Here is a 19,169-nt window from a genome sequence, read left to right on the forward strand (position 1 = left end):
TGGCGGTCGGGCGGATGGAGCTCTCCGGAGGCTGCCCGCCCCGAGCCGGAGTTGCCCTCATCCCCCTCGGGTGCTCAGCGCCGCGGGGAGAGCTCCTGCATTCATCCACCCGCAGAGCGCTAAAGCCGGGGATGAGCCCATCCCCTGGAATGAAATCCGGCAAAGTCTCCCTCTTGTCCCTCGTGCTGGAAAAGACAAAGTGGGAGCATCTCTCCCAGGTGCAGAGCCGAGTTGTGGCCTAGCAGCGGGCGCGGGGCAGCACTGCAGGCAGACACCCACTGCCTCCGACCGTGTGCCAGCAGCAATGCACAGGCACTTAGGGAGCTGGTGTGCCTCTGCTTGGAGATTGGTTCCCTGACTGCTCATCTTGCACCTTGCTCCTTCTGACACCTCACTGGAAGGATCCTGCAGCTCTTTTCTTTTTGCTGCTTTGAGGCTCACTGTGCGAGATGGAAATAGAAAAGAGATACTGGGTCGCTCAGTCCACCTCCCAGGCCCAGGGCAGACTGTTCTCCACTTAATGTTCCTTTTCCTCTAATTTCAGCAGGTCATTTTCCTTTGGTCCTCCGCTGTCTCTTTTTTTTCTTAATCTCAAACTGGTGGGTTTTTGTTCTCCATTCAGTTGAGTTAGGGATAATATTGAAAGCACTTGGCTTTGCATTTGCAAAATAATCAGTCAGTGACACTGGCTTTAGCTCATCTAAGTGCTCGTGTAAGACACTGGCAGGTGACTGCACACATCACTAAAGAGCATGACCAATTCAAACCACTACTGAAGGAAGACAAAGACACATATGAATAAAAGGGCATCATATTCATGAAGCAGGAACCATTGAACACTTGCATTACCTTAGCAGCATAAATGTGACTCCTTACCTGTAGGTGCATGCATTGTCTGCTGCTTGTGTGCTCCTTTATGTGAATCACTCCCAGGAGATGGAGTCTATTTCAGCTCAGGCAGGGGTAGAGACCAGACTGTGGGGAGGCTTGTAATGTTCCCTGCTTAGGTTGTTAGGCTGTTGTCACTTTATCTCTTTGAAGAAATAAGTGGTTATCTGTAGAGATATGTGGAACATAAATGCCATCTCGCTATCTATTGCACTCTGAGCTCAAAGCACTCTACAAATATTATCTATGAATTCCTCTAAACATCTCTGTGAAGCAGAATTGTATTCTTTTCTTGCAGATGTAGAAACTTAAATATCAGTGGAAGTAACTCACCCAGCTCACCGAGGCAGGAATTTTCAGATTCAGAATTAAGACCGTGAACAACAGCTGGGCTTTACTGTAGAGCACACCTCTCTCAAATGTCTTCCAGTAAGCACAGCAGACCTGACAGTTACAGGCAGGTACGTGAACATTAGAATTCCAAGATACTTGTGAAAAGTTTGTTCCCATAGGGAAATAATTTGCCTTTCTGGTTAAAAACTACTTATCTTTTGCTGCTCTACCTATCTCCAGCCCATTTCTAACACAGCATTCACACAGTCCTGCAGTCACAGAATCACAAAGGTTGGAAGGGAACTCTGGAGATCGTCTGTCCAACCCCCCTGCTGAAGAAAGTTCCCTACAGTAGGTTGCACAGGAAAGCATCCAAGTGGGTTTTGAATATCCAGAGGAGGAGACTCCACAACCTCTCTGGGCAACCTGTTCCAGTGCTCTGTTACCTTCAAAGCTTTACTGTTCACTTCTGTTTCTGTTCACTTGCTCTCACCAAGTTCTTCCTGTCCCTCCAGCTGTGTATTCCTGCTATCTGGCACCTCTGATGATGATGCACTGAAAAAAACCATGAAAGAAATTACATTTAACATTGTAATGTTAGGACAAGAGAAGACACAAATAACCAGGAATGAAGGGGGCATAGGGCAGTCTCTCATTTCCATGAACAGCCAGTTGGATGAGCACCTCATCCTGAATAAAATGGTGCATCACAGCCTCATCTCAGAATGTTTTATTAAAATCAAAGATGAATCTGTGCTAAGAGACAAATGGTCATTATCATGTTTTCCCTTCTGAAGCCCACCCCTAGCATTCACAGTACTATTAGCATTTTCAACACACGTTTCATTTTTTTTTTTGCTTAGGCAATCAGTCTCATGGTGATATTTTTAGACACAAATGGTACAGTGACCATACCATACAGATGTTGGAGAATGCCAAAGAGACTTCATCCCTGTTTCATTCTTGCAGTGAACCCAGTCTATCTTAGTATGATTTTATGATTTTATTTGGTTTCATGTGGATATGAATGCCTTGCAAATAGTTCACATACTTTAGTTGGGATGCTCAGTGACTCAAGTTAATGAGTTCCATGATAACCAAGGTCATACCAGATGCTTTCCCAAGCCTTCCCTAAATACAACAGAGATCTTGCAGGATAATCAGAGCTTTGTGTTTAGATGATTTATGGTGCCCTAGGACACCAGGGGATTCTGAGTACTGTCTACCTGATCAAGAGGAGGTAATGATTTATAATTAGCTAATGTGTTCTCATTGTAATGTCTAATACTGGATTAGTAAAATGCTATAGAATTTGGGACACAGTGTTCTCACTGAGCTTTCTGATGTTACTAGGCTAAACTCATGGTTTTTGCATAAAGTCATGGCGAAATCTACATCAGGATTCTGTGACTCTAGCTTTGCCCTAACAGCACAAAGCTGACTTTCTAACTTTTGTAAGTCGTATTTTTACTTGCAAGAGAAAGTTTCAGATAATGAGTATCTAGAAATCGTTGTTTCTCCCATTACTAACCTCATAAGTTTATAAATATCAATAAATTGTGCTCTAAAACAACTTCATCGGTGATATTGGCAGTGGGATCGAGTGCACCTTCAGCAGTTTGCAGATGACCCCAAGCTGTGTGGTGCAGCCAACACACCTGAGAGACAGGATGCCATCCAGGGAGAACAAGACAGGCCGAGCAGTGGGCCCAAGAGAATCACATGATGTTCAACAAAGTCAAGTGCATGGTTTGGCACCTGGGTCGTGGCAACCTCTGCTATCTGTATAAGCTGGGAGATGTAAGCATGGAGCACAGCCCTGCTGAAAAGGACTTGGGGGTACTGACGGATGGCAGCTGGCCATGAGCCAGCACTGTGCACTGAGTGCATCCAAAGCAGTACAGCCAGCAGGGCGAGGAGGGGATCTGCCCTTCTGCTCTGTGCTGTGAGACCTCACCTGGAGCGCTGCGTCCAGATGGGGAGTGCTCAGCACAGGAGAGACACGGAGCTGCTGGAGCGCATCCAGAGGAGGGCCACCAAAATGATCTGAGGGATGGAGCACCTCCCTGCGAGGACAGGCTGAGAGCTGGGCTGTGCAGCACGGAGAAGGGAAGGCTGTGGGCAGAGCTGAGAGCGGCCTGCCATTAGATACAGAAAGGGGGGCTATAAACAGGACTCTTGAGTAGGATCTGTGGTGATGGGATAAGGGGAAATGGTTTCAAACTAAAAGAGGAGAGATTAAGTTTGGACATAAGGACAAAGGTTTTCACAGTAAAGGTGGTGAGGCACTGGCACAGGTTGCCCAGAAAGGTGGTAGTGCCCCGTCCATGGAGCAACTCAAGGTCAGGCTGGACCAGGCTCCAAGCACCTGATTGGGCCTGTCCCTGTTCATCACAGTTGGACTAGATGACTTTTAAGGGTCCCTTTCAACTCAAAAGATTCTATGATTCTAGAAATAAATGTATTACCAATTATGTTATGGTTATTTTTCATTTATAACTGTTTCTTTCTTCATAAAAACAGGAGATGAAATTGACAGAACTTTATGTTAATCTCAGCATTTTCATTAGCTTAACTGATTAATTCTACAATAGACAGTCTACAGATAGGAGTGATAGCTGGGAGAGACAGAAGCAAAGATGAAAAGGGATTTAGGGAGAAGATGAAACTACAGATAGCAGGAGTCAAGGGGAAGGTACAGTGTCAGGAGAGGGAGAATGAAAATAGACATATAGGCAATATGGAATATAACATTATAGCTTCATACATTTTGGAGAGCAGGTCAAAGTACATGCAGTTAAGATTTGATTTGAGAACAAACTGTTGAAGCTCTCTTATTTATCTTTCATTACCAAGCAGTAACAGAGACACACAAATTAAAAAGCAGCAGATGACAGTTTAACAGAAATACTTTGCTATGCAGTTAATAGCTAATCTATTAAGCTGCCTTCTACACGGTATTATTGGCAAAAATAATTATTTTTAACACTTTGAAGTTTTATATGATTAGCAGAGTACATGCATTAGACTAACTATAAAAAAAAAAACAAACCATGGGATTAATATTCAGAATTCATGCAAAAAGTAGCTGCTGGATGCCTCAGGAAAGATCTGTTCTTCCTATTCCTATGCATGCCGGGAGTTTACAGCCTGTCTGTTCTTCTCTGAATGTTTCTGCAGAGACAGGATAGGAGTCTAGCTGAAACACTGGTTGTTGGCTTCTTTTTTTTTATTACTACTATTTGTTTTGCTAAGAATAGTCAACAGGTGAAACCCTGGAACCACAGAAACATTTGACAAGTTTATTACCTCGGTCATTGCAGCTAGGACTTTATCCATTACATCCTGGCAGAATAATTTTGTCAGGCATATAGGAATATGTTCTAGCTCATGGAAGGATGACCAAGATTTGTATAAGAACAGGCTCAAAGAGGAAACTCGTTGATAAATAGAAGTCATTACTTCATTATTGGAGACTAATTCAACCTTAGGTAGCAGACAGAAATTCCTGCAGCAATTTTAATCGGACTTGAACATGGACTGATACAGCAATAACCTGTATATACTACACTTGCACAACTAAGACAAATGTGGAAACAGTCAGCATGTACAAATGTCTTCATTTTTCTTGGGTTTGTGGTATTTTCAGGATGCATACTTCTAGTCCTAAGAGCTAGGGGGATGGTGGAAATGTAGGGTTATTACAGTCCCATAATGTCAGAAACAATTTATATTACCTTCTGCTTTCTGATGAATTGTACACTAGGCACTGCTGGCAAAACATAGCCCTGCAATTCTTATTTAAACCCTTACTTTTGCTGTGCTCATCTGTATTTATTACTTAAGGAAACAGTAAATCAAATAAAAATGTAGTGGCATCCCCTATACACTGTTAATAAAGTGAATCCACTCTCTCCTTTTTTCCCATTCCTATGAATACTGTTTTCAAGCAGTCTTGAGAGTTATATCCAGTTCAAAATATTTTAATTCTGTATTTAATTACTGAAATATATATTATTTAAGACAATCTCCTTTAGCTGTAAGTAGTGAATAATCACTTCAGATAACTGCTTGCCAGTCAAAAAGTCTGCTTTCTTCCCAGTGTTTATTTGTATATTACTAAAACTCAGTTCAGCTCAGTTCAGATCTCAAGCAGTGTTTTTTTAGTGAAAATGTATTGGGAAAACAGCATAAAGATTTTTAGAAAGGGATGTTCAGAATTTACATTTTTCACTGAAGCTTACGATTTCCAGTTTTGGCCTGTTCCACTTAATCACAGAAATTCCTACCCTCCCTAAGCAACTACTCAGGTAGTTAGAGTTATTTTAAGAGTTATGCAAGAATCTGACAGCTCTGTCAGATTCAAAGAACCTCTGGTTTTACTTCTGGATTGAACCTTTGTAGCACTAGGGTATGGAATTCACTTCATATAGACATTATACTAATATGGAATCAAAATTTAACAGCAAAGGAAGCTTTACCTCCATTAGTTCTGGACACTATGGGGTGTTTGTCTCTCCCTTGCTTTGTCACTAGCCAAGAAATACCACCTTGATGGTAAAAAGAATTGCCTGTGCAACTTCCATGAAAATAAAGTATTTCTTCAGAAGAAAGAAGTGCATAAAGCATACGTGAGAAGAATGAGCATCGCTGGTACTTCTAGACCTTTTTTTCCTCTTACCTTGAGACCTTATCTATCATCCAAGTTCAACAGCATCTCAAGGTCTAACAAAATAATAACAGGAAAAAAATACCAATGCTAGCAAAGTGTCTACACAGGAAATGTACAGAACAGTCCAGAATCTGAGAAAGAAAGAGGAAAACCATAGGAAGAAGAGATATATCTGACTGTAACATAGTCAGTTACCCTAGTCTAACCCAAGGCCCAGAGATTCTGACCTCTTTATACTCAAAGATCTAATCCACAGTCTTTACACCATATTTTGTCCTGTTGTGAAGGACTTGCATTATCCATCTGCACAGAGATGGATTCCACCTAACATGATTTGTTTCATCGATTTCAGCAGGATTAACTGAGAATACAAAGATGGCTGCAGTTGTATACACTTACCTTGATGCGAACAAAGCAATACAGGTCTGATACTCTGCAGTATTCGAGAGACATCACGTCTCTCAAAAACACAGTAGTTTATCTGGAAAAAAAAAAAAAAGTGATATTAACAATATATATCGTGTTAAAAGAAGTGTTCTTATGCTTTATAACATTTCTATTCCCAATTAAAAGTTGTTTGGCTTTGTAACTCACACCTTGTAGCAATTGCACTGGATCCTGACAACTACAGTATAAAATTGACTAGCTATCTGATTGCTCTTTCAGCACAATAGAAGGCATCAGAAGTGAAAAAAAAAAAGCAACCTTGCAAAATGGTTTTGTGAAAGCAATTCTCACCTTATATCAATTTGAAGAGTCTTAAGCATTTTCCAATAGATCTGACATGGTTCTTATATAGCAAATTGAAGTCAACTGACAATAGATTTACTTTTCTTAATTACCTTTTGTAGACTTCAGAAGTAGCCCCTGAGCCTCAAGGAGTCCACAGACCCAATTTGCAGGAAAATAGATATTTATTATCAGCAGCTACATTTTGTTTTATTATCAGTTTAACTTGAAACTACTGTTGAACATAAAAACTGCTAGAGTCTTGTTTTTACTTGAGTTCTATTTTGTCCTTATAAACAGTCAGGTCCCTTCCAGCCCCTGCAATTCCATGATTCTGTAATAGTAAGGAAGCACTCAAGCACTAACATGAAGGTATGCTCAGCGAACATCCATTTTTGGGAAGCTTTTCTAACCAGTGATGTTTCTACAGCATCCTATTTTTGATGTTTTTTAAGGCATTTGTCTAAGTGTGACACACTAGCAAAGTTTAGGAAGAGTCACCCATCTGTCTGGTTTTCATAGTTACCCAGTTCTTAGTGTTGCTTTTCAAATATACTGGGCCCAGTCTTCATTCAGTGTAAAGTACTTTAGATCAGTGATATCATTGCTACTGTGCAGTAGTGTACATGGGCTCCATTTGACTTTTCTGCAATGTAAATGAAATACCATATTTTTCATGGCACAGAGATTGGCCAGCACATCAGACTGCACTCCTTTCAGCCTTGCATGTCTTTTGTTTAAGAAACAGATAGCAGATCCCACAATCCCCCAGCTATCCCTTAAGACTAAAGTTAAAGCAGAAATTTTCTGTTTAAAATTAATTATATAATCTTGAACTTTTTTTAAAAAAACCTATTTAGCTCAACTGCATATGAACCCCCAGAATAACCATATCTCAAGTATGCAAAATTAAGCTGAAATGAGGAGCCTGTGATTTTTCTTACTTCCAAGTACACATAGAAATCTTGAAAGACTTATTTTTAATTCTTTAAGCAGTTATTTTATCTTCTATATTACTTTCTAAATATTATTCTTTTCTAAATGTTATTCTAAATATTCTGTGATGGCTCCACTTTCTACCTGGTACCCCTCTAGTACTAAAGAGAACTGTTTAGAACATAAACTCATTACTGGATGATCAATCTTTAAGAAAGAAAATTATTTTGACTTGTCTGATAGGGCCTCTCAGATAATCACTCATGTGTCTTAGCAGATGCAAAATAATAAAAGTAAATCGAGTAAAATCCGTCTTTTAAAAGTGATGTGCTCTTCCTTTGGTAGCTGTGATTCAGTAGCCCAGTAGCCTAATCTAAAAAACATTACCTTCGTTAAACATCATTCTATTGACTTCAGCAGTCTTTCATTAAGTCTAAGAGCTTATTTTATAGGATGTGTAGACATATCCTTAGTCTTCAGTTGTGATGAAGGGTAGGGAACAACAGGAGAAGCAAGACAAGAATTTTTATTTAAAATCTCTCATAAATTATTTGTTCCTCATATATTATACAGTATAAAATGAAAGAGCACAGACCGCTCTCTTTTTGGGTAAAGTGGCAGAGAGATCGATCGCCTTATAGTTCTAACTTGAGGTCTGCTGATGTAAAAATCACTCTTGCTCAGAAACTAGATCTTTGCCATCTATACCCAGGTTGTGGATACTGACTCTGAGCTCTAACCAGCTCAACAGTTAGTTTCATAGTGATAAACTAGTTAGTTAAATCTCTAAAAGCAAGACAATTGAAAACTGACCTTATCACCTTGTTATCAGAAGGGTTAGCCTCACTCGTGTTTTCTTTGGGCCTATAATATGTTACGTGGAACGTAATGAATTAAGGAGGAAATCCAAACGTGTAATTTTAGACTTGACTTTGAAAGTTCTTGCTTTTGTGTTGCAAGGCAGACCTTACACGTTGCTTTGATATACTGTTGTTATTTGCAATCTAATCTTGTATAATAATTAACTCCAACTGATCCACTGCAGTGCTTTAGCAAAGTATTGGAGCCTATTAAATTGGACCATGAATACACAGTTGCTTTCCTTATTGCTAACATAATTATGCTGTTAGAGGGAAAAAAAACAAGATTAATGGAAAGGTGTTGCTAAATAGGGCTCCTTGGTGCTGTAAATTTTTGGAGTGCTGTTATATGGTTTTGAAGTATTAAGTATATATGAAAAGCAGCATGCTGGAATCTTTTGGAAAACACTTGTTTCCGTTATTGTTTGGGAAAACATTCTGCTGTCAAAGGTGAAAGTCAATGTCAGCAGCACCAAAGGGTTTGTTTTCACTGCAAGCTTATTCATACCTCTAGGGCCACCCCGTTCTACACAGCATCACACAAGCCCTCATGCATAGATACATGTGCACTTTGAACCTGGCCTTGCCTTTAGAGCTCAATTTGTCTTCTAAGTAGATCACCAGTCCTAAAGTTTTCAAAGAGGAGATTGGCTTTAGGGCGCACATGAAATCATGTGTTTGCTATATATATCCAGTTGGATTATGGATTCAGTTTGGAGAATAAATATCTCTCTTATGGACTTACTAATGTATTAAAGCATGAAAAGCAAGTAAAATCTCTGTCATAAGCAAGGAGACAGAGCGTTATTCCAATTTGCTATTAATTGGATCATAATGACTCCTGGACTATGTAGTTTTTGAATCATTCATCTCCCGTTTGGCTCTTGCTAGAAACTACTTGCAGTTCATATATATCTAACTCAACCTTTAACCCTTCGCTGCAGAAGAACACTGAGAGATGTCACCTTAACAGGCTTCATTGTGGTAGATATAGAAATGGCCAACTGTAAAATATGGCTCAGAGTGTGAGGAACCCTGTCCTGTCCAATCAGCTGTCAACAGAAATTCTTTTTACAGGTAAATAATAATCAGCCCAGTGATATTGCTCTAACAGGTCAGTTCCTCTATGATTTCTGAGGAGAGTACTCTGGCTGAGTGGGAAAAAGAGGCTTGTGCATGACACTGCAATTGAGAGGATGGAAGCAACTCAGGAAAGGAAAAAGCAGTCCTAGGACACCCTGTGAGACAATATATAAAGAAACTCAAGTCAGTGACACAATTAGCAGCCCAAGATATACTGCTGCACAGCTGCTGTCAAATACCAGGCCGTGACGGACATGTTCCCACTAAGACAAAAGACTACATGAGTTTGGTTATGTACTCCAGATATATTCTGCAATTTTAGCTCAGTCCATGACCTCCTCAGTGGCAACGTGAGCTTTGATCAAGCTGAAACAGCAATTTCACATTGGAAATGACATTGGGAGCTTCATGAGCACTAAGACTTGCATTTAAAACAAGACCAGAATCCAGCTGTTTCACTTGTTCACAGTGAATGCATTTTCCATACTTTGCACAATAATGAACTGAAAGTCAATTAATTTCTGCATATTTTCAGTACAAAATGTATGAACCAGCTTTTCCAAAAATCATAAAAATTATTCCTGTGTTTTTCAAATTTCCTAAGAGTTATTTGGTCAAATATCAGTCTCCATAACTACAAACTCACGTATGCTTTAATTATGATACATTTCAAAGAAGCTGATAGTGATCTTCTAAAATAGATACATGAAAATAATTCTTTTCTCAGAACTATAGCAGTAAGCTAAAAGCACAAAGATCAGCTGACAGCACTTCTCACATCTGTCATCAACGTTCATTTTTGACTACAAAACATAACTAAAGTTTCCAAAATCGGTTAATCAGGGAAGATCTATGTTCTCAATTTAGTTGGTCTTCATCAAAACGCTTTTGCTGAATTACTGAGGCTTTGGGACATACAAGACCATTTAAGCTATTCAAGTCAAAGAGAAACTGAATGGCAGCACTTGGCAGCAGCAGCAGCACTTTCCAAGGTTCACAGACTGCCTCAAGATTATCAGATGATTATGCCCAGAAATATAAGGATATATCCTGGAGATAAAGTTTGGGTTCTGAGTACAGTGAATAAGAAACCCTTGGTGACTTCAGTGGACATCAGACTAGACTCTTGAGTTATGAGATGACAAATGCAAGAAGAGGGAGGAAGCATTATTCTAATTTTATTTTGACCATGCCATGACTGTCACATCTTAAAAAAACGCATTACATACATGTGTATATTCCCTACCAGAGGAAATATATTTCTGATTCAGAAGACGGAATGCTTCCAGATGACCCCAAAATGACCAAACATACTCCTTTAGAGATTAAAAATGCACTTTCAAGCTTCTGGGACCTTCAGCACCAGAGTTATTTGCTCTCCCCTCCCAATCTCACTACCAAGTGCAGTCTATAAAAGCCATACAAGGCCTTTGACATTTTCTGTGTGATACCACAGCTTTCTAATTGTACTCCCAGTGATGCCATAGCAGCTCGAAGCCTGCCATGTGTTCATAACACGTAACACAATGAAATTTCTGAAACTTCTACACAGTGCTTTTGAAAATGCTCGTAAGAATCCAGCCTGCACCTGCAAGCTCTTTCTGGGAAACAGAAGCAAGAGAGCAGTAAATGCCTGGTTCTGGTATGAAAACCACCCTAACTGATTCTTAACCCTGGAAAATGTGAGCAGGACTGCCAAGTGATGATGTGCAATAAACATTCCCCACACTGGGCAAAACTGTTCAGGTGAAGGTTAGCATGGATTGCAGTTCTTTCTGTGACTTCTCCTGTTCAGCAGAGTACATGATTTAGTTTCTCCGGAACAATTTGGAGATGAAAGGCAGTTTGATTACAAAAGCAGCTCTGTTGATGCACATGCAGCATGGGAAAGAAAGCTGTTGCACACAAACACAGTAATAATGTTCCCTTCCGGTGGATTTAGATTATTAGAAAGCTGTCTGTATCCTCCCTAAGCTTCGTTTCTCCTGCATAATGTTTTTTCAGTGTTTCAAAGACAGAGATTGGTATCCTCCTACAAATAGGGCAGTTTTCTAAAAAGGAGAGATGGAACAAGTTTTGGGGGGTTTATTGACTTCTTCAGCAGAACATTTTTCTGCCTAAGAAAGGATTGCATTCCTCAGGATCTAGCCCTACAGCTTGTGTGTGAAGTAGAGAAATCATGCCATAAGAAGCCAAAAAGAATATAAACACAAGCAAAGGTTAGTTAATATTTCATTTTTTTGGTTGTTCAGAGATAAATTCAGATACTAAGCACAGATTAACTGGATTTGGGGCTATAGAATGACTGTTACATAGCAAGGTCAGGGCTGAATGAAATGACTAGAAATCGATCAAATGTGCAAAGTGCTATGGGGGAACAGGGCAGTTAATCATTTCAAAACTTTACTCTGAATGTGCTGTACGTGATCAATGGCAGTGGAGATAATAAAGCGAGCAGCCTATAGCTCTGCTCCATATATAAAGATGCTGGAATTGCATTTGGTCTGATTAATTCAGCAAAATTTGGGTTGCTAATTAATGATGCTTTAAACGGAAGGCAGAAAAGTTAGCTCTGATATTTCTTAGAAAGTTATGTCTTATTCTCAGAATGCATCTGGCCAGTGTTGTTTAGTAAGGACTGGAGAGATGTAACCTTTGGGGAGGGAAGGGCTATCCTTCATTTAGACTTCTAAAAACCTACGTGGGTATTAAGTGCACATGCTTTTGGTGCAAGAATTGCTCACTGCCTGGCATCCATTTGCTGGCAGTGGGATATGCATTTACAAGCCCCTTTTCCCTCCTAGCTCCAAGGGATTAAGAATGCACCAATTCTTTGAGCCTTGGGACTCGATTCTGTACCACTGAAGTCAATAGAAGCTTTGTTATTGACCTCAATGGGCAGAGGCTCAAACCCTCAAAGAACACATTATGCGATACATGTTTTTTTTCCCTCAAAAAACCTTAGCGTTTTGACTGATAGAAAGAAACTGAAATAGAGAGGTGAAAAACAAACTCTGATTCCCCAGTTAGGCAACCGACTCTACGTGTGAACACAGTGTAAAAGCAGACAGAATAACTGCACTGAGCAGCTGCATTTTGCATTAACTTTTAGGCCACGAATAATACGCTCTGACAACAGGTCTCTGATTTACATACCTGAAAACAATACAGATCAGGAATTCAGCAGGAGTAGCCTGGTTACTTTGCGATGAGGCACAGATGCAGGCACCCATCTGTACACCTCTAGGTTGCAGAATTTTCACTACTGTGTATAAGTGGAACTCTTCTCCTTTCTCTGACATTCCTTCACCTGCCTCCAAGCCTCTCCACTGAGTGCTCCCATAAACCTGAGAACATTGCTGCGAGCAAATGAAAACCAAGACTACTTTCATAACCATTTACGGCCGTATCCTGAGTTGTAAGCCAGTTAATGACTGCACGTAATAAAATGGATGCTTTGTAGCCAAACATAGTCAATGGCTGCACTTCTCCCTTCTAGCTTCAGCATTAATAACAAACTCTCTCTGTTTTTCTAAACTTAATCTATAAACAGAACAGCAGGGCCTGCATATACATATTCATGTGAAAAACCCTCAAGAGGAATTAAAGGCAATAGCACTATCCATCTTCCTTACATACTGAACGAATGAAGCACTGCCTCTGGGTTGTCAAAGTGTTTCTGGTTGCCTCGGTCACCAGCCATTGTTTCATCCTTACCTGGATGATTTGCAAGCACGTCATCTCTATTCAAAACGGCCTTCCAAATATGTCCAGTGAGAATGTTTATTTGCTCAAATCCTCAGCTCACCTCATTTACCAAAAACGGTCCTGAGGAAAGAAAATTCCTCCTGTCACCAGTATGCACAAAAGGGGGAAAGACGCCTTTCCTAGCACCTCCAGACTGAAGCTGAACATCAGCAAACACACTATTTAGAGAGAGAGGAAGTGCTGCAGAAGTCTTCTCGTACTAGTAGGGGTCAGAGCATCAACTCCCAGACAGAGAGACCTTTTGTAATAGGAAACCCCAAAACATTTTCTCAGAAGTCAGTACGATTATCACATCCTCGTGGCGCAGAATTGTTAATGCCGAGCAGCTAGTACATTTTATGAATTCATCACTTTGCTGTTGAACACTGGCGTGCACTGATAGCTAGGCACAAAAAGCTCCAGCGCTGTACAGAAGTGGCATTCAGCCTGTGACAAACGAAGAGCTACTTTGTCATCAAACAGAGGCTCACAAAACCATGAAAGAATGAACCGCATTTAAAATGGAGAAATGTGCACAGGCAGTTTATGCGAGAGTTAATACACTGCTCCAAACAAGTCAGCAAAATCCACAGCCAGGAACAGTGGTTTTCGGAGCACAGCCAAAGACCCGGACTCATCGGCTATCTGTCACCCGTCATAGGAGACCAGCTCTGTGTAAGTCAGTACTGCCCATATGTGTGTGGGTGCACTCACACCTCTATTTTTTGTTTCAAGTTGTCTGGGGGCAGCTGCCATATTGCCTTCGAGACGCTGTGTGATGTTTTAATCAAATAGCAAGGAGCTTGAAGCCACTTTGAAGCCACAAATGGGATACAAATTACTGGGACACTGAAATATGAAATATGACATCACCAATATAGCTTCATTTTTTTTGCCCTTTGAATCTATTCGTTGTTGGGATGCTCTCTATTGCTTAACTTTTCTGAACCAATATGAAAAAAAAAACACAAAACACAACAATGAAGAAATACCCACTGATCAAGATAACCCAGCTTGGATTTTGAATAATAACCTTTTGTTTGATTTGATACCTTTGTACTGTCCAGATGCTTAGATTAGGATAGCAAATGAATGGCAACGTGAGATTGCTGCATTCTAATCTCTAAAGTTTAGAGCAAGGAGCTCCTGCCATTTTTCAAACACAGAGTTTGGTTACATCCCAACTGTGTCATGTTTTCCTGTGCAAACTTGCCACTGCCATCAGTGGGATTGCTGAACATTTAGGGAATACATGGGAACTGGTTATTTTTCCTCTTCAGTTTTTAAACTGCTAGAAGAATTTGTGTCAGCCTTGCGGGAAGAGACGGGAGAAGGACAATGTGAGGGAATGTGAACAGAGTTAGATAATGCTGTGTGCCAAATCCTTCCCAATGAACCCCTTGGCATGCTGCTGGTATGTTGGAACCGCTTCCAGAAGCACCACATTTGCAATTGCAATATCTGCAGTCCCTAATGAGTAAGTTTTCTAACACAAATCCCATTCACAAATCTCATTACAAATAACAAATAATATTGCAATATTTGAGCATATATCCACAAATACAGATTTTTTCTTACTCTTCTTTCAGGAAAAGGAAGAAAGGATGTTCAGAATTCCCTTTACTGAAATATTTATTCCCACTGCAAAAGAGTGAAGGGCACATTTTTTGAAACCAAGGTCTCTATAAGATAAACATGAAACTCCAGCACAGCTGGTGCTTGACAGTGGAAGTATTTATCTCTTGGAATTCTCTTTTAAGGAGATCCTTCATTAGTAAAAGAACCTTCTTAATATTCAGTCTCAGACTGCTTCTACTATTTGGTTCAAGGCAGTGCTTATTACTAAATATGTTATCTCGACATAGTAAGTTCCAGCAACTCTTAATATTTAGTGCTGAGGTTTCTGAAATCTATAAATATTTGTTTTCAGAAAGACAAACAATACGTTTATTGGTGTTTCTTTTATATAACTGAATATACTGACATACACCTAAATATTCTTTTCCATTTACTTTGATGTTTTCATCTCTAAAGCAATGAGGCTTTCAAGCATCACTATTTCACCTCTTGAGCTTAGAGGAGAATTTGTTTCAGAAACAGGAAAGGATGTACTAAAGGGCTTGTTGAACCTGGCTGCAATAGGCTGATTTGTCTGTCTATTATTAGCAGCATCATAGCTTCCACAAAATAAGATTTTTCCACAAATGCGTGTTTTCATTCTTTAACAAAGCTGAACGTGTTGCCTGATCCAATCCATAAGGTCTGATCCTTCAAGCTTCGTGCCAACTGTTGTCATTTCATTACTGTCCAAATGACACATGACAAGACAGAAGTGTCACCTAAAATACATTACAAAGAGTTCTCTAGCTAGCTTTGAGACATATTACTTTGTTGAGTGAGATTGCAACAGCACAAAGGACACTGAATGACTTGAAAGAACACAGTCATCTGATGGAGATGAACCATGTGTTACTGCGACTGTGGGAAAGAATATCTGAGCCTGTATCATCAAAATTGTATGTTTGAAAATCTGTACAGATTTAGGGCTGCAGAAGCAAACACCTCTTCTTTGTATATAGCTTTTGTCAAAAAGTGCACGGGAGAGTCCTCTGGGAACTTCAGCAAATCAAACCATTGGAGTAATACGGTAAGATGATAGACTGTCTTTTACTTTGCTGTAGAAACACCAGCGAGGTGCTTTGCTTTTACTGTTCAGGAGCAGAGGGAAAGATGAGCACACTTTCCTTCCTCTTTCAGTAAGATTGGGCATTGGCACCAACTAATTGTTCTTTTTCATCTGTCCTGGCTCTGAATTTTGCCCAACTACTCTGGCAGCAGCTCTGCATGACCCCAGCAGCTTGGTGACAAAATGTGTTCATGGGAAAAGCTGCTACAAAACTCCCCAGGTCATAGCTAGACAGGTTTCATTTGGTTATGTCAAGACATACTGACAGTTTTAGTTAATTTTAGCTGGTTTTATTTGCTGAGTCATTTGAAGTAGGTTCCCCTGTGCTTTCTGAGCAAGCTCAGGTGTTTCACTTCTCAGGCTTGGTTGGTGGAGCGAGCTGAACAGCTTTCTTGATATCAGTCACACAGTGTACTGTGCTGCGTGGTTGAGACTGGCTCTTCACTGAGATATTTCATGAGATTCTAGCTGTAGAAGTTTAACTCACTTGCTTAAGGCAAGTCAAAAACTATGATGATAGTCTTGAATAAATGATGCTGGAAGCTGGTCCACTTTCGGTCAAGCTTTTTGTAGGCAAGAGGCTTTCTGAACCTGTCTGTTAGTGAAACCATGGGGAGCTTCAGCAATCCAGAACATTTCTGTATCTAGCAAGGTATTTATGGTTTAGCCTCGTTATAGATTGTACACTGCATTTGTTGTAGGGGATTTTTTATGCTGCCTCTGCAAAACAATTTCTTGCTTCAGCAGCTCCCAAACTTAAATTTTAGCCTACAGTTCTCAGTTCACAAAACACAGGATTAGCACGCAACATTGAAAACAATCAAATAATCATTTGGGATTCATTCACAATTATTTTAGGCTTGTAAAGACTGTGTGACAATGCTGGTTCAGAACTGTAGAAAAGGGTATGTGGGAGAAGAACTTTATTACATCCCAGATGCAACAGCACTGAAGTCAAGAGTTACAACATTTTTGTACTGGCTCATTCTGCAGAGGAAGTTTCCTTGCACTATAAATTGTTGTAAATTAGCATTAATCTGATTGAAATGTCCTGAGCCATCCAGTTCTCAGGCTAATTCTATTAGGGAGATTTTTCCACATGCTAGTTTGAAATGTTATCATATGATGACAAATGTAAGCTTTTTTATTGGATTTATGTAAATCCTTTCTTCACTGAAGCTGGTGGAAGGGATCTGTGGTTGCTTATAGAATCCACACACTGAAAGGCAGCACAAATTCCTTGTAAGAGACTAGGTTTCCCTCTGCAAGCCAAGCTTAAAACAACTGCTTCTGGTCCACTGAACACTTCTGCTCCTTCTTCCTATTACAGCTTCAGAGGAGATGTCAGAAAACTTTCTACCTGTCTTTAGCGCTGTCAGCTCCTAAGAAAGAACGCAGCTTCAGAGAAGAGGCAGGGGTGAAAAGAACAGATGTAAACCTCTGCTCACCTCAGCTCTCTTATTTGTTCATTTCCACTGTAGCTTGTACTACAGAGTTTGTACGGTAGTTTGAAAACTTTAAGGGATTCTCATCCAAATGTCTTTCATTTGTTGCAGTTTTCATTACAGAACTGGCACATCAAAAGATTCATTCCTGGTAGCTACAAACAGGTGAGAGAGAGACAGAAGGAACAAGGAATTTCTATCCTGAGGTCACTTTCCATACTTGCCAAGCCAGCACAACCCCAAACACTGAAATGGCCAGCTTCTAGCATACTACACTGTTTGGTGTTGGGTTTTTTTAGTCCATTACACAGCGGGGCTGTACTCCTGCTGGACATCCCAGGGCTCAGCTACTACAATACACATCATAACTAGTGCTGCAGGCACAGCAGTAGACCCACTGGCCGCAGTGGGGATACACACATTTGAAGTCATCATATACTAAAGTGCTTTGCTGGACTGAGGCCTCCATATCTCAGACAAAAAAGCTTTCCTCAATGAATTTGCCAATTTCCCTTCCTAAAGGTCAAAGAAAAAGCTGCTTCTATTTCCTGATGAACTTGGGGGACCTTTTAAAACACATTACATTCATTCTTTGGATATGTACTGAACATTAGTTGACCTTAGCCACAGGAGAAATAAAATAGTCCTAGGGAAGCATAAAAGCTAAGGGTTAATTACAACACCTTAGATAAAGACCAATTTCTTAAATTTCTTTGTTCTTATTTATGTACTTGTTTTTAATTCAAAGGCAATGTTCTATTTGGATGTGGAGATTCAAGTAACACTTTCCAAAATATGAAAAGCTAAATGCCACATTTACAATTGTTTCTGTAAAGGGTTGACTTTTATTAAAGTAACTGAGTAAATACAATTCTGAAGGTTTTGTTTCTCTTGTAAATTAAATGGTATGTTTGTAGATGGAAAGGTCAATTTTCAGTAAAGCTGAGCTTCAGAAAACATCACTTTTCTCAGTTATATCAAAGAAGTTAATTAGTTTTACAGATGGAATACATAATATATAATTCTCTTATCTTTGTTTGAAAATCAATTGTTTATGGTGTAAAGAGGATATACTTGTCATCATTAGGTGTAAATGCTTTTTGCTGCAGCAGCAAATAGAGGCAGCCTACCAAAAGCAGCTTCATAAACATCAGACACTGAGATCCTCTGAGAGGTGCGTATCCAAATCATACCTGATGCCAGATTTGACATATTTAGCAAATGCATTCCCTCTTATATGAAAATACCATCGTATCTCTTAATTAAAACATGCACTAGGAAAATACTGCTAGGCACTGAAACTGCAATTTAATCCCTTTCCTCCTTGTTCTTAACTTGGATCACTTTTTTATACTTTGGACAGAAAATTACTGGATTAAAAGACAGCACCTCTTTAAAAGGTCCAGTCCTCTGTCCTCATATAGCTTTGCAAAATCAAGGGAGAAAAGGGAATAGCGTTTTCTGTCTCCCCAGCACCCGCTCACACAGCATGTTACACAAAGATGGACTTTCCATGGGGTTTCATGAGTGCCTCCAGAAGAAAACTTGGAGTCAGACACATGTAAGATGCTGGAAGAATTCAGGTCTCTACTGCAGAGATGACTGCACAGAGATGAACGCCACAGCAGAGTGACTGCAAATTAGTTTTCTTCTCCAATGCCTACAGAGGGTATCCAGACATTTCTTACAGAACTCACTTTCCCACAGAGCTCTGTAGAGGTTAAGTGCTATTTAGGAGCTGTTATTATTTACAGTTACAGAAACGTCTCTTCATAGAAATCTAATCACAT

The 19,169-nt window shown here is 39.9% G+C and overlaps 1 protein-coding gene across 7 annotated transcripts in view; it reads right to left on the minus strand.

The window, feature by feature from the left end:
* GRIA3 (glutamate ionotropic receptor AMPA type subunit 3) overlaps positions 1 to 19,169 on the minus strand; it is a 238,597-nt gene that overhangs the window by 140,436 nt on the left and 78,992 nt on the right. For 4 of the 7 annotated variants that reach the window (XM_031554701.1, XM_031554700.1, XM_019618295.2 and 1 more), the window contains exons 2-6: positions 13,219 to 13,329; positions 6,293 to 6,374; positions 1,668 to 1,776; positions 1,222 to 1,332; positions 877 to 1,055 (exon numbers count right to left, since the gene is read on the minus strand). In XM_031554701.1, coding sequence (XP_031410561.1) covers positions 877 to 892 — 16 coding nt within the window. In that variant the 5' untranslated portion in view covers positions 893 to 1,055; positions 1,222 to 1,332; positions 1,668 to 1,776; positions 6,293 to 6,374; positions 13,219 to 13,329. Of the gene's footprint in view, positions 1 to 876; positions 1,056 to 1,221; positions 1,521 to 1,667; positions 1,777 to 6,292; positions 6,375 to 13,218; positions 13,330 to 19,169 lie in introns of those variants that run through there. The other 3 variants (XM_019618294.2, XM_019618296.2, XM_031554699.1) reach the window with 2 other exon arrangements.

Source organism: Meleagris gallopavo, chromosome 9 (genome assembly GCF_000146605.3).
Source record: "Meleagris gallopavo isolate NT-WF06-2002-E0010 breed Aviagen turkey brand Nicholas breeding stock chromosome 9, Turkey_5.1, whole genome shotgun sequence".
In the NCBI taxonomy this organism is placed as follows: domain Eukaryota; kingdom Metazoa; phylum Chordata; class Aves; order Galliformes; family Phasianidae; genus Meleagris; species Meleagris gallopavo.